Source organism: Apteryx rowi, unplaced genomic scaffold (assembly GCF_003343035.1).
Source record: "Apteryx rowi isolate R43461 unplaced genomic scaffold, aptRow1 scaffold_5, whole genome shotgun sequence".
Classification (NCBI taxonomy): domain Eukaryota; kingdom Metazoa; phylum Chordata; class Aves; order Apterygiformes; family Apterygidae; genus Apteryx; species Apteryx rowi.
In genome coordinates, this window is record NW_020450760.1 from 2,164,880 (window position 1) to 2,179,877 (window position 14,998).

General features: G+C 43.7%; 1 protein-coding gene and 1 long non-coding RNA gene across 4 annotated transcripts in view; one reads left to right on the forward strand and one right to left on the reverse strand.

Annotated features, from left to right (window-relative positions):
- LOC112972726 overlaps positions 1-3,575 on the forward strand; it is a 51,090-nt gene extending 47,515 nt beyond the window's left edge. For all 3 annotated transcript variants that reach the window (XR_003255761.1, XR_003255762.1, XR_003255763.1), the window contains one exon: positions 3,361-3,575. This is a non-coding gene — a long non-coding RNA (uncharacterized LOC112972726). The remainder of the gene's footprint in view (positions 1-3,360) is intronic.
- Positions 3,576-13,167: 9,592 nt separating this feature from the next.
- Positions 13,168-14,696, reverse strand: DIO3 (iodothyronine deiodinase 3). Its single transcript, XM_026079587.1, has one exon. The coding sequence runs from the start codon at positions 14,520-14,522 to the stop codon at positions 13,698-13,700; it is 825 nt and encodes a 274-aa protein (XP_025935372.1). The 5' UTR covers positions 14,523-14,696; the 3' UTR covers positions 13,168-13,697.
- Between the last annotated feature and the right edge of the window lie 302 nt (positions 14,697-14,998).

Sequence of the window (14,998 nt, forward strand, 5' to 3'; positions counted from 1 at the left end):
TTAATTTCATGCGCCACTTTACCAGCTAGTCATTTGGTACTGTGAGATGCTTCTATACTTTTTCTCAAACAACTTTAGTTTTGACTGTCTTGAGTAATATTGTATCATCAGCAAAATTTATAAGCTTCCTATTTACTCCATATTTGAGATTACTTGTAGGTATGCTGAGCAGCAGAGACCTTGTGCTACCTTGCTAGTAACCTTGCTCCCTTCTAACGAATGACCTTTTCTTCCTTCCTTTCTTTCTAGCTTGTAATCAGTTAATAACTCACAAGAGGACTGTTCCCCTTGTGCCATGGTAACGTCATTCATTTAAGGGCCTGCGGTGAGGGATCTTCCCAAAGCTTTATCCAAGCAGTATGCACCAAAGTATCCAAGTGTGGATTCCAGCATTACAGTAACCAGATCATCTTATCCATGTGCTCCTTCAGACGACTCTAATACATTTTTGAGACATGACTTCCATCTGCAAATTTGCATTGACTCTTCCCCAGTTAAAATCTGTCACAGCTGTAACTCCTATCATATTGCTGTGCTAGTATAAGCTTGTTAAAACATGCAGTCTGTGTCTCCTAAATTATTTGGATGCTTTGGAAATATTACCCTAAGTATTATTTTGCATTTTTTCATAACTGGTATTGAGGGGACATTTTATAGAAAAAGAAGGAAAGAGGGAACAAAATAAAGTAATGCACTTATTTTTATGACTAAATCATTGTCACTAGGGAGTTCATTAAAGAATGTTCATGAAGAAAACTGAGTTCTGGAACTATATTTTGTGCAAGAAAAAGACAAAACAAAAAATCCTTAAAGGTAAGTGTGTTCCTGAACCTGAATGTATAGCTAACTCTTTAAACATTATTTTCTTCATGAGCTCTCAAATATCATTTTTTGTGTTTTGTTTTTCAAATATATATAGACAATTTCTGTAGAACTAGGTTTAATCTGGGCTTTGGCTTTCATTCAGCTATATCTAGCATATACAAATCTGAGATTGTAATAGAAAAGTCAGTTTTAAAGACCTGGACATTCACATCAGTATCGTCTTCCTAAATTTCAAAAACAGTCTTTAATTTTCATAGCTTCATATTTTGTGTATGCTAGGTTTTCTTACTGTGACAATTCCCTTTACTTTTCTCTCAGTGAAGCACTGAAAAAATGTGTGTAAATTCAGACAAAAATTGCCTGTACTGTTGACATTTTCTGCAGTTGAAAATGAAGCAACTCAATTCTGAATTTCTGCTTGCTTTAAACTCACAGAAATGGTGCAACTGCTGCCTGTTTCTAATTATTCTGGAAAAGCCAGTAAGAGGTAGTAGGAAAGCAAGTCAGGAGAATGGTTCAGAGTAATTTGGAATTTTTAGCTATGGACCATTTATTGACGTCATTCTCTTTACTAACCCTGAGGTGTGCTGCCCAGACCAGGTGTTGTTTCTGGGGTCCATTGCACCCTGCTCTATTGAAAGCACTAAATCGCAGTGATGGGGGTTCTGAGTGGATGGAGCTATTTTTTTTCTTAAAATAGAAATAAATAATTTATTATTTGTGCATTATTTAATGTAAATTAATGCAACAGAAGAGGCTTAACGGGGTCCTCTTTTGATAAAGAAAGCTTCAGTGGAAAATGGAAATCTCTACAGCTGATCAACGAAGTCAGCAGTTACCAAAGATCTGAGCCTATCACTGCTCCAGTCTTGCAACAAATTTTCAAAACTGGAACTCTGTATTTAAATAGGCTTCTAAACCTGTAATGATAATGAGTTTGAAAAGAGTTTGATTTTTAGCTGAGTTATAGCTCATGGTGGTTCTTTGAGATTTGTGGATGTCTGTCACTGAGGTGCAACAACTTACTGGTAGTTAGGAGGCTAAATATGGATTGAAAAGCTTCACATTAGACAACTGTGCTAATATGTTGACCCTGTTTCCTGGAAATTGATCCTTTTCTTTTTAATCTCAAAAAAATGCAGTGAATAAAGTAATTTTTAGGCATCTTGGCCTGATAGTTACAGCATCCTCCAAAAGCTAAGGATCAGTATACAATCGAGTAAAAATATGGCCAAGATTTCTTAAAGATACATAGAGTAGAAGCAAAGGCTACTAAAAGGAAAGGCAAGTTTATTGCTTTTCTGCATTTCTGCATAAGAGGCAGTGAGACAGAAAAGCCCTATTTGGGTTGGACATAGCATGAGCAAATTCAGTATGACTGTGCTTTATTTCATATATACAAATAAAAAGCATATATATGTATGTAATGCATATTTTTCATATAAGTATTATATATATGTGTACATATATACATATGTAAAAACCCTCACCTAACTTTGTTTCTTGAACAGTCTTAATTACCACACTTAGCTTCCTGGCTTACTGCACTAAGGCTATTATTTAATATGGAGCCTTTTCTATTTCACTTAACACTGTTCTCACCTTTTCCTAAGCAAATCTCACTCATCCTACCTCCATTTCTCAATGATGTGTTTATTTTCACAGTTCTCTCAACCATCTCTTGCAAAGGCAAGTTCACTGACCATTTTTCAGTAACTTTGGAGTCCTAGGAATGTACTTTCTTCAAATGATCAGCTGGTAAATTGAAATCTAGGTCTCTTCATCCTCCTCTTATTTCCTGGTAGCTTTTTCGAATGGCTATCATCATTGGGCAGCCAGGCATCCTTGAATGCTTCATGCAAGAAGCTGATCTCTATAGAAGCTCAGATAGCTGTTGCCGTTAGGGATCTTTATTGAACAGCCATTTTCCAGTGTTACGTGCTTACCTTGAGGTATATTTATTTAGTGTGTCACGAGCTGCTGCAAGAGAGATAATACCAATCTATGGATCTTCTATCCTAAGCTGCAAATGAGTCTGTTGTAATATAAGCTGCCTCATCTCTCATGCAGAAGAGAGAGGAGGAAACCTTGAACCATACAATGAAAATGAACTGATAACTTTACAATAATTTAGTAGTGTTTCTTTTTTCTTATAAAATGCAGAGCTCTTCAAATAGTAAAATAAAGTTTTACATTTTTATTATCAGGAACAATATTTATAACTACAGCTCCTAAAGACAGCCAGCTCCTCTCTTGCAAGGCTTTTTGGAGAGCACTGAAGGGAGCAGGCAGGAATTCTCCCCTTCTTATGTACACTGTTGCACCAGTTCATTTTGCTCTACCGCTGACATGTCAGACACGTGGCACTGCTAGTAGCCAGATATGGTGAATTACTGCTCAGATCTGATTTTTCTCTGTTAGTTTTACGATATAACATATCCTTTATTTATTAAAATTATAGACCCTAATAAAGCTCTTATTTAAATAAAGTTCTGAAATGGTCATAAACTTAATGCCCCTCCATCCTTTTTACAGGAAAAAAAAGACTTTAGTTTGAAGTCAGACTCTGGCATGCTCGAATACCATATGCCTGCACTATTGAGAGACTGGAGCAGAGTATCTGGAGAGAGATGAGAGAGTGTGGGTGGCAATAGAAAAAACAACCACGACTGTAAGTTAGCAAGATAATATCCTTACTTTCTTCTGTGGGTCTCAAGAGTGATTAAAAAAACATTGGTGTTTTAAAAATATTGCTGAAGACTACAGTGTGACTCATAATGCTTCAGAGAATGGAATTCTTGGAAGTTTCACTGTAATGCCAGATCCTAGAACGGAGGGCAGCAGAGCTGCAGAGAAGTAACACAAGGTTATGTTGACGGAGAAAGAACATCTCTGAGGGAAAGCAGGCGGGAGAGAAAGAAAGAAAGAAAAGAGAATGAGCCTGGGGAGAGATGACAAGACAATTATTTGTACTGAGAACTGCTGCTTGCATTGATGGTAATGTTTCATTGCTTTTAAAATTTTTTTTGGCCCACGTGTCTGCCTATACAGTAGTGCTTGTTCATGTGCACAGCAGAGGAAGAGATATAAACAGGTTGGCCAATCAGATAACCAATGCAGTTACATGCAAATGTGAAAGTCCATCCTAGAGCTGGCCTGAAACTTCTGAATAAAGCATTTTTTTGGTAAATTCTGGTTTGTAAGAACAGCGATTTATGTGGGAAAGTACTGGCTAAAAGTAAATTTTCATTGGGAAGGTTTCTCAAGTCAGAATAGACTTTCTGGTCAGAATAAAATAAAGAAGAATGATAATTATCTTCAGATAAATAATAACCTCACAGATATGACATGCACCTGATTTTTTGCTTGTGACTATAACCTGCCTCTTTTATATCCTGAAAAATTACCTTTGCTAGGAAGGTGATGAATCTTTCTCCCACCCCTTACCCCACAAATGTTGATCAATACCTATTCCCCAAAAGTTTCGATGAAATGCTTTGTGTATTTTAAAGGTGAAGGCACTGTCAGGAATATGGAAACTCCAGGTTCAAATCCGTGAATGTGGCCTGGACATGTACCAGAACTTCCTGCTCTTGGTGGGTGTCCTAGCTATCTGGCTGTTCTGGAGTGATTGGATTCTTACTATTATTTATGGGGGAAAAAAAAATTGTTTATACTGAAAGCCTAAATATTGAAATCTAACCAATTTTTGGAAAAAAACATTACCTAGCCTATCCTATAAATTACACCTATAGTTTGTGCACATTGTAAAATAAAATATGTTGGTCAGAACAGTGAAAACATGTTGATGACTTCAAGGTAGATAGAGCTGCTGCTGGGATAAAAACTTTGTATAACTTTTAAACATATAATAATGATTATTCATCTGAAAATTCACATCTGAGGAATGTCATGACTTGATGTTTGGTACTTCCTCTCCGAAAAAAAATCAGATATCCAACACCATTCATAGAAATGATGGTCATATATCACAGTTAAACGATTAGTGTAAGTGAATAATTAGTTGATATGTTCTTGGCTGAAATTTGTTGATGTAGTTTGATTAATGAAGTATGTGGATAAAAAGTAGATTAACAGATCATAACCAGTTCATTAATGATTCGTGAACAGAAAGAAAGATGAAAGAACAGGGGAGTTGAATAATGTATATTTTATTTCACTTGTATAACAGCAGAAAGTAGAAGATTTTTGAATGGGCCAAAATGGAAAATGAAACTTTTCATTTTTATGTATTTTTTTCTTGAAAACTAAATCTGGCTAAACTAAACTAAATCTATTTAGAAATGAAATATTTTAAATAAACAAAGTGGTCTTTTATGAAAATATGAACATAAATGCTTTGAGTTTTTAGATTATGCTTTAATGAGTTCTTTGCTGGAATAATTTTGCAATTTTCACATGAATGACCTAATATTTTAGCCAGGTTGGACTTGCAGTTTGGTTGGATACAACATTCAGTCAAAAATTTATCTTTCTTTACTGGAGTTCAGATCTACCAATTGCCTTGATCATCCTCCCAAAACAGTGAATCAAGAAGTTTTTATGTGGTATAGGAGTGCAGCTAATTCACTCTCATATTGCCCATTATCCTGAAGATTTCATAATGTATGATGAACTCAGCCAGACTGTTGTGATCTCAGAGTTGGTAGTAAAATCTACACTGCGTAACGCTATTAAGTTCCCAAATAAACAACCAGGATCTCAGACAGATTGAAAAAATGTGCCAGAAAATATGAGTAAGCAACAGCAAAACAATCTACATCTTCTGGGTTTGTGTAGGAGATAAGTCAAAGCTTGGAAACATTTTCTGATGTCCCCATTAGTGGATGCACAACTCATCCAATCACTCAGGAGCTCATACTGCACTTTTCTGTTCCATGCATAAAAAATGTCATGCCAAATGACTCTGAGTGGTATCCTTAATGATGAATTTACAGCCATCAGTAAGGAACCTTCTTTGATTGTCTGCATTAAAGCAGCAGTTAATTATAGTCCCATCCAGAGATGCTTTTCTTTGGCCTTATTAAAAAGTCAAGCATACAAGCCAATCATACCCTTGGGTGTCTTTTGACTTGCTCAGAAGCATGGCTTAAGTGTTGATTTCTTTTCCAAAAAACAAATTCCATTTACAATGATGACACGTCCAGCAGGATTTGTCTAAAAATGAGCATCATGGGAATTACAGTGAATGTCCTGATTGTTCACCTGGCATTAAAAATAGTACCAGGTTTCACAATAAATATTTAGTTGTGCGTATCTGTCAACTATCATGCACCGTACATGAGAAAGAGACAACCGGCTCCGTCTTGGCATGACCCCATGGTTTGGGCCATATCTCATGTATTTGTAAGGCAGTGCTGCAGTCTCTCTCAGAGATCCTATGTGCTAGATGGCTTCTTCCCCATCCTCTGACCCTTGAGTTGCTGTTTCACGCATTGAGCAAAAGAAGCTTGACAAATCTGGAAACGATTTGTGAGTCATGGGCATGTATAACTGGAAAGACAAAATAAAGCCTGAACTTTCAGTCTGATCAAATTCCTTTTCTAAAGATTAGATTTATTAACAACCAGAAGGTTCCAAAACAGGTCCAGCGTAATACAGACTATTTGTTAGAAGACAAGGGAGATCTTTCTAGCTTCCAGCAGTATCTGCAGAAAGTGACAATACCCTTCCCTCTACATCGTTTCTTGTCCAACTTCAAGAAATACAGATTTTTCTCTGTTGTACGTAGCATTATGTTTCAATTCTATCAATAAGTCACTACTGAGTTTCTCCAAATCCCTCTTTTGTTCATGAGAACTGGTCTAAAGACTTTGAAATTCAATCAGTAAAAGAACAGAAAGCAAGATCAATGACATTACTTCTTTGATCTACTCTTTTTTTCTTTTCCTCTGTTCCTCCCCACAGATAACTTTGGAAGTTTTTTTGGCTGAGTAAATCAAGTGAAGGCATCTCATAGGCATAGGAGAAGTCTTGTGGGTCAGTTCTGGGAGATGGTTCCAAGTTTTAAAAATACTTTTGTTGCTTACCATACCTCTGCTCTAATCAGGTAGATAAAACTAGTTAGTTAGTTTGATGTCCTAGTATATTATTTATTATCACAGATAAATTGATCAGCTAAGCAGTAACTAAAAAAATCTGTAGATCTGCATGAGCATCAAAAAACTGGAGCTCAACATAATCATTCTAGTGGTATGCATTCTAGAGAAGGCAATATGCAGTTAAAAGAAAAAAAAGGTAAAACGAATTAGAGGAAACAACACAGTTGAGTTCCATCTAATATTTCATATTTCCCCAGAACTATTCCTTATTCACTGACATACGTGCAATAGATATGTTCTACTTAGAAGAAATAGAAATGAACTCGGTAGTTTGCTTAATTTTTTGTAGAATTATTGCTTTTAGAAATAAATGTTTCCTTCTATAAAATGCACAACTCCCTTCCCCATGTTCCAATAACACTCTGGACTAATTTTGATCTCTGTTTGCAATTTTATGCATGTGTCTGAAGAATTAGTAGCACAGTATGTTCTCCACGTCCATGTGCTGCAAATTCGATTGACAGCAGCCTTGCACCCTATTCCTTCCTCATTGTCCTTCATCACAAATGTTAAGTGATCAAGTAACTCAAAACCATTTTCTTTTCTTGCTTTGGACTGTGCAATTTTCAGAATTTCTTCAGCCCAGTCCCATTTTTTTTATAAAGGTCAGTATTATTTTAAAAAGTAATAACATGTATGTTTTAAAATTTATTTGTAACTTGATAAAATATCAGTTTACATAGATTTATGTTTTAAAATTTATGCTCAGGTTATGTAATGATTTTTATTCTTAGAAGTTGTTTCCTCCATCAGCTCTTTGGCACTGAAAATACTGGCATTTAATTATGCTTATGAAGGTGTATGAGCTCTGAGAAAGCTCGGAAAGATGTTTCAACACAAATTTTTTCACATATATTGTACTTTAAATGAGCTTTTTGTAAGGGCTAGTTTAAATTCCATAGTGTGTCATATCATTTGAGGAATTGTGCCTGATAAACTGGAGTGATTAAAGAAGTATGCTCAGTTTTAAATGGCTTCTGCAAGGAATTTACATTCTGACCAACTCTTTGGGCAAAAAAAGCAAGAGCTCCCAAGGCAATAGAAATGTTAACCTGGAATGGTTATGAAAGTCTGGTCAGATCCAGACTCTGTAAGCTGTATAAGTTTAAGAAGGTAAGAGAGAGAGAGAGAGGACAGATGAAAGGTAAGAAGGCTTTGCCATGGTCTTTGCAATGGCTGTGCCATTATTGCTAGAGGCTTCAGTAAAATTTCAGTCACTTTATAGATTATAACAGTGCCATTACTGTGTAACAGATAATGGGATCTCCTTCTGCCAGTGACTGTGTGCCCAATTCATTCTTGAATGTTTCCAGTAAGAATTTCATTCCTTAGATGTTGTCTTTACCAAACATTCAGGGGTCACCTCTGTGTCGATGTAATTCGGGGCACTGGGAGAGCAATGCTTAGGAGATGGGACTACTGAACTTACCCTTTCTAGCCATGTCCTAAAGGTCCTTTCAAGATGGGATATTTCTTGCAAGGAAATGGAAGAAAATGTTTATTGTCTACAAGAGTGGGTTTTCATTTAATATTCCATTTCAAGGAGTAAATGAGACAAAGATAAGGAATGCTCTATTAGCTTGGAAAAGAGAAAGAAGTGTACGACAGGCCTGACCTTGTACGCTTAATGGGTGCAGAAACTCCGTAGACCAGAATGTGGGATCTTTACTTTTGTAAGCATAAGTAAGTGTTGTACTGAAAAGAATTCTTATATATACCACATTAGCTGATATATTAGATTTTAATCTTGGTATTTTCACACAGGAAATACTGAATAATGCTTACTGTTCTAGTTAAGATATTTTTGGCAGTTGATCGTTAGTGTATTTACCGCTGTAAAGCACTTCCAAAATCTCTGAAGAAGCAGGTGGAAGGCCAAAAAGACAAGAAGTACATGGAGCAGTCAATCAAACGAAGGTCAGAAATTAACCCCTTTTCAAGAGGCTTCATCAAGAAATTGTCTGAAAGGAGAAATTTGCAAAGAAGGAAGCAGGTGCCAGATTCCTTTTGACAGCTGGATACTTAAAACCAAAAAGACACTTTTAAAACCAAAAGACACCGGGGAGTACCTGCTCTAAAGCTCAAGACACCAGGCAGAGGATATTATCTCCTGAGCAAATAAAAGGGGATGTATATTTATGGGGGTTACAACTCCCACGGTGCTGGGAAGATGCAGAATGGGGAGGGATTGTGCTGGCATTACTAAGTTCTGACTGGATTTAGGACACTGGCAGTGTCAGTAAGGAGGAACTTGAGAATGATTTTTGAGCTCTATATTCAAACATCTGGCTGTTATCCACAGCATGCTGTAGAAAAATAGAGGTTTTGAACCATCACAAAAGCAAAGGAAGTGCAATAGCCCAGATTTTGATCATAATTACACCCAGGTGGTTCTGAAGTGACTACACCCGAGTCCTTGAAGTTATACCAGTGCAAAACTTGTGTGAAAATTGAATCAAGCCCTTTGTTTTCTTGCATTTGTGTACCAAATGAGCACTCTAACAGCTCTTAGTAAATAATAAATTAATAATGATACGATGATCTCCCTTATGACTGGAAGAAGTATAAAAAAATTAGTGTCAGAGTAACAGTTTGCTTACATGAATCTTTGAATGTGTCATTTCTAGATTTTTATTTTGATACATGGTAATTTGCTGCACTGATTTTTCTTTCTTCTTCCAGTTTATCTGAAACATTAGGAACACCAAGTATAGTCAATTAGTATACGGTGAAGAATGTAAAAGATACAATGTATACCTTGTGTATCAAATGAGTAAGAAAGACCATTGGTCTGTTCATCATAAAACACCTCTAAATCCTCAGAAAAAAGTAGTAATAAAAACAACTAATGAAGAAAAACAATGAAAACAAGTGCTTTTGCTGTCTGTCTGCTATAAAGAAAATCATATTTTAGTGGTTGGATTCGATTTTATTTCCCCATTTGTGCCTCAGAATACACCAGATTGCAATGTTACATCACATTTTTAATGACTGGAACCATGTCCTGAGATCCCCCTCCGACCACACCACAACTTCCTTCTTTCTCTTCCCCTCCCAGCTTGAGGACTGTATGTGATTATGCTGAGGATATAATTCAATTAATTATTGACAAAACACGTAATCACCACTTAGATCTCTTTCTGTTTGATAAATCTCTTTGCTGCTTTTTGACTTCTGTTTGTCAGGCACTTGGGAGGTGGAAAGGCAATAAAAATGCGTTTTAAAGATAGGGCATTTCTCAATACACTATGAACTGGAAAGGCTTCTGACACAGAGTGTTTTAGATGTAGAGCATATTGTTCTAATCTGAGCTAAACAAGTATCCCTGAGAAAGCTCAGTGGGATGGAGCCTTATGATTCATTTTAAGTGGAGGATATAATAAGAGCAAATAACTTTGATTTGTGCAAAAGTGTGATCTCTTTCTGGGATTCCGGGCATTCACAGCAATTTTTTCTTCTGCTGCTGATTAAAGAGAAAGTGATAAATAAGAGCTCTGTGTTCTGTATAAAGGAGGAATGTAGCTTTAGAGAGCTGACTTATTTAGAAATAAATAAAAACCCTTTGGCCTTCGATAACCTTTGACCAAAATCTGCTAGTTGCAGAAAGTAAGGACGAGACTATTTTTTTAACTATTAGAAGCCTGATAAGGACAGAGACCCCTTCTTGCCATATAACCGGGAAATGTCCCAGAGGACGGGCCGGGGGGGCTGCCCGTAACTTCGGATTACAACTAACGCATGCCAAAAGCGGATAAGAAAAAGAGATAACGAGGTGAGAAAGCAAAGAAGGGCTTTATTGTAAAACAAGGAAAACTAAACTGTGGGAAAAGCAATCGCTTGGACAGAGGCTGCCCTTGCAGCCCGTGCAATCCCGACCGCCTCGACAGCAGCTTTGAGGACGGGTGTGAAAAGCCACGCGATGCGCTCGCCGTCCCCGACGTCTGCTTGGACCCAGGTAGGTTCCGGTTCTCCTTACGTCGGCTCTGGCGTTTACACGTGTCTGGGAGCCGATGTTAGTGCTGCGGAGCGACTCGGCTCCGGTGCGGCTGCCCTGCGCCGCGGCTGGTGAGGGGCGTCCCGGGGGGCCGCGCTCCCGCCCGCCGTGCGCCGAGCGCCGCCGGGGGCAACCCGGCCGCCTGCCGGGTGCGGGGGTCGGCAGGCTGCTTAGAAAAGCCCTTTTACGGCTCCTTGCTAGGAGAAGACCCTCTGTGCGGGTTCGCAAGAGCTCCCTTATGTTTATTTTTCATGTCTGGTCTTTTCCCGAGTCCGGTCCTAGCTTTATACTCGGGCTCGGGGCGAAACCTCCGGGGAAGGTTTGCGTGTATCCTCGCTAGCATCTAGTATTAAAAAAAAAAACAAAAAACTGTGAGGCTGGGAGAGGCGCTGCGCAGACCCAGGGACGTGTCCGCACTTGAAGGCGGCGGACAGCAGGGCGGCTGTGAGGTGCTGCCCCGGGAGCCGCGGCTGCCCTGCCTGCCCTGCCTGCCCTCCCCGCCGCGGACGGGCGGCGAGCGCTTCCACGGGGGGCCCTTTCCCTGCGCTCTGATGTGAGCGCTCACCTCGTCCCTTCTCCCCTCCTTTGGGATGAACCAAAAAGACCTCGGTTGCTCCCATGTCGGGAACAACGCTTAAAGGAAGCGGAGCGTCTCCATCCTTATGTAAGAGGCAACCGGGTTTACTGTGCAAGGCTCATGCTTGCAAAGCGAGGAGCAGGGAAAAACACATATATATACCTGTAAAAAAAAAGTTCGTTCTGTTTGGGGCTATGGAGGAGGAGGTGAGGCTAAGGTACAGATGCATCGCGGCGGAAGACACAGAGCATCGCTGGAAAGTACTCAGGCAGTAACACGAATTTCTCTCTGTAGACTGCAGCGTCCACGAGTGGGCAGAGCCGTGTCCCGCGTGGGCAGAGCCGTGTCCCGGGTCGCTGCAGGTCGGCGGGCTCCTGCCCAGAGCGAGGGTCTGCGGCGCCTCGGAGCCGCCCCGCCGCGGGTGTTTCCCTGGGGCGCCAGGGGACCTTCGTGGAGGAGGCTCGGGCTGGTGCTCTGCGCGCAGCTGGGGGAAGCGAGCCCGTCCCCGGCTCCCGCAGAGCCGCGGGAGCTGGAGCTCTTCTTGCCCGACGGCTCCCGGGGCATCGGTGCAGGGGGTGCTCGAGTGGGAGGCGGGCGAGTGGCCCAGCCACACGACAGCGGAAAGGTGAAGCCCTAAACGGCTTTAAAGGCCAATAAATTAGGCTCCGTGGCCAGAGAGGTCGGGAAGCCTGAAGCTGGCGCCTAAGCCGGTGCTTTGACACCTCAGCCAAGGAGGCCTAATTTTCAGAGGCGCTGAACTTCCGCAGCTGCTGCTGAGAGCAGAGACTACTGCGAGGGATGGAAACCCAGGAACTGGTTTAACTGGGCACGGTCTTTGATACCGCCCGGTACATCTCTGATTGCAGATTAGTGGCGGGAACGACTGCAGGGGCTGTCTTAACCTAATCTTGAATGTTGTGGGACGGGGGTGCTACAGGGACAGAGGAAAATTGTCTTTGACAAGACAGGGGTTATAATGCCCTTACGCACAGCTTTCCCGCAGGTTCAGCCCGGTGCTGCTGGCGTGACTTGGCCCCCCCGCTGCAGAGAGCGGCTTCCCGGGCTCCCCTTCAGCCGGCGAGCCCTGAACCGGAGGCTCCAGCAGCCCGGGCTCCTCGTCCCGGCGCTGCCACGGACGAGGAGGTAGTGAAGGGCAGGGCGGGAGGTATCGGGAGGTTTCTGGGGGGCTTCAGCGGGGTTTGCAGGGTGCTTTGCGCTCCCGGGGGGGCGAGCGCGTCCCTGAGGTCAGCGGCGGGACCCCTGCGCCGGGAGCCCCCGGAGGCTGGGATTGCCCCGAGGGTGCTCAGGCACCTCCTTCTCTTCCAGGTCGCTTCAGGTCCCCGGGACGGGAGGTTCACCGCGCCCCGCCGCGGGGGACCCCGGCGGCGGCGGCGGCGGCGGCGGCGGCGGCAGCGGCAGCGGCAGCGGCAGCGACTCGCCGCCCGCCGCCCCCCGCAGCGCATCCGCTCCCGCCGGCAGTTTCGGCTTCCCCATCTCACCGCGGAGCGGATATTACAAGGTAGGCAAAAGGGAAAGTGAATGTAACGCTCTGGAGTGAGTTAAAGAGAGAGGCAGTCAAAGTTAGACGTGTATTTCCTCAACCTTTATTATTTTAAAAATTTCATAAAAAAAAAAAAAAAAGTGAACGAACGTCTTACAAAACCCCCCCACATAAATAGGACATTCCGTTCAGCTCTGGCTATTGGCAGTTCTAGTACTTGACAACATCAGACGCGATTTCCTGGCATTAGAGAAACCCATTTCAAAATCGGTCATCACAAAGAAATACTAGAAATCCCAGTTAGCGCTTGCTAGGCAGCACGGAGCACTTGTACACAACTTTTCAGACACACACCCGCGCACACACACAGCTGGGAACAGATCCCGTAGGAAGAGAGCCTCCTTAAAAAATAGTAAACGCTTCTCCAAAAAAAAAAAAAGTTATTTACAAAACGCACATGGAAATACAGTATTGACAGAGCGTGGCTGGCAAATCAACATGATTTGAATAGAGAAAGGACTATGGCACATCTTGCTCGAAAGCTCGCACAGCAGCCTCCTTCGAGTGTCCCCGGGGGAAGACAGCTCCTGCCATCCGCTTCGCAGTGCCTTCTCCCTCTCCACCTCTCCTCCCGTCCTCCCCTCGCCTCTCCACCCCTGCACTTTTCGCCGAGTCCTTTTACACTTGGATGACCACCGTGCTGGGGCTCTGGAGCCGGGTTTTGTACTGGTCTAGCCAGCTCCTCAGCTCGGAGATCTTGTAGCCCTCTGGTCCTCTGCCTCCCTGGTACATCACCTTCTCCTCCTGGATGATGTAGAGCCTCTCGAAGTAGGCACCGTAGGCGGCGCTGGAAGCATTGTCCATGGTGTCCACGGCCAGGGGGCAATCAGGCGCCCCTTCCCTCATCAGCTGAGCTGCCCGCAGCCTGTCCTGGAGGCACTGGTGCTTAGGGATCTTGTAGGCTGCGTCCGAGCTGACCCAGCCGTCGGAGGGGTGTGCTTCTTCGATGTACACCAGCAGGAAGTCAGCAATGTCCACGAAGTGCGCGGCCAGGCGCTGGAAGGACCTCAGGCGAGCCATGAACGGGGGTCAGGTGCAGCTGCCGAAGTTGAGGATGAGGGGTCTCTTCCCGCGGGCGAAGTCGAGGATGCGGAGGCGCTTCTGCCCGTCCAGCTGGATCACTTCGGGGTTGGGGGCTAAGGAGCCCACGTGCGCCGACTTGAAGAAGTCCAGCTTCTGCCCGTGCCACACGGCTTTCAGCGACTCCAGCGTGAACATGCGGTTGGAGTCGGACACGCAGACCGGGGGGTCGTCGGGGGGCGGCCCCTCGCCGGCGCTGGCCGCCTCCTCCGCCGTGGGCATCGTCAGCATCTTCTTCCTAATGCACAGAAAATCCAGGAGCCAGAGCATCACGGCCGTGAGCAGGAAGCGGGGGAAGAGGAGGATGCAGGCGGCCGCCTGGGTGAGCAGCTGCAAGGTGTGAACGCCGAGGGAGTGGAGCATCGCCGCGGCTTGCGCTGCCGGGCGCGGGCTGCCGGGGGGCCCCCGCGCACCCTGCTTGCCGGGGTCCGTGCAGCGCGGCTGAGATCCCGCTTCTCTTTAAGCCCATTTTATAGTCGGGGATTTAAATGAAAAGTGACTCCACCTCCGGCCAGAACCCGCCCCTCTGGAACTTGAGCCTGGGGATTACCTACCCCTCCACTCTAATGACCTAAAAATACACAGACAAAAGGGGAGAGAGCCCCGGCGGGAGCGGCGAGGGACGTGCGCTCCCGCAGGGCGCAGCCGCTATCAGGCCCCAGCAGAGCGCCCGCGATAGGGCACAGCCGGGGTCCCGGCCGCAGATAGCGGCGGGCGCTCACAAACAGCCCCGCCAGGGACAATGCAACAGGCGCAGCCCGTCCCTCCCCGTCCCCGTCCCCCGTGGGCGCGGGGGCGCGCGGCGAGGGCCCGGCCGCGCGGGAGCCGCGGCGGTGCCA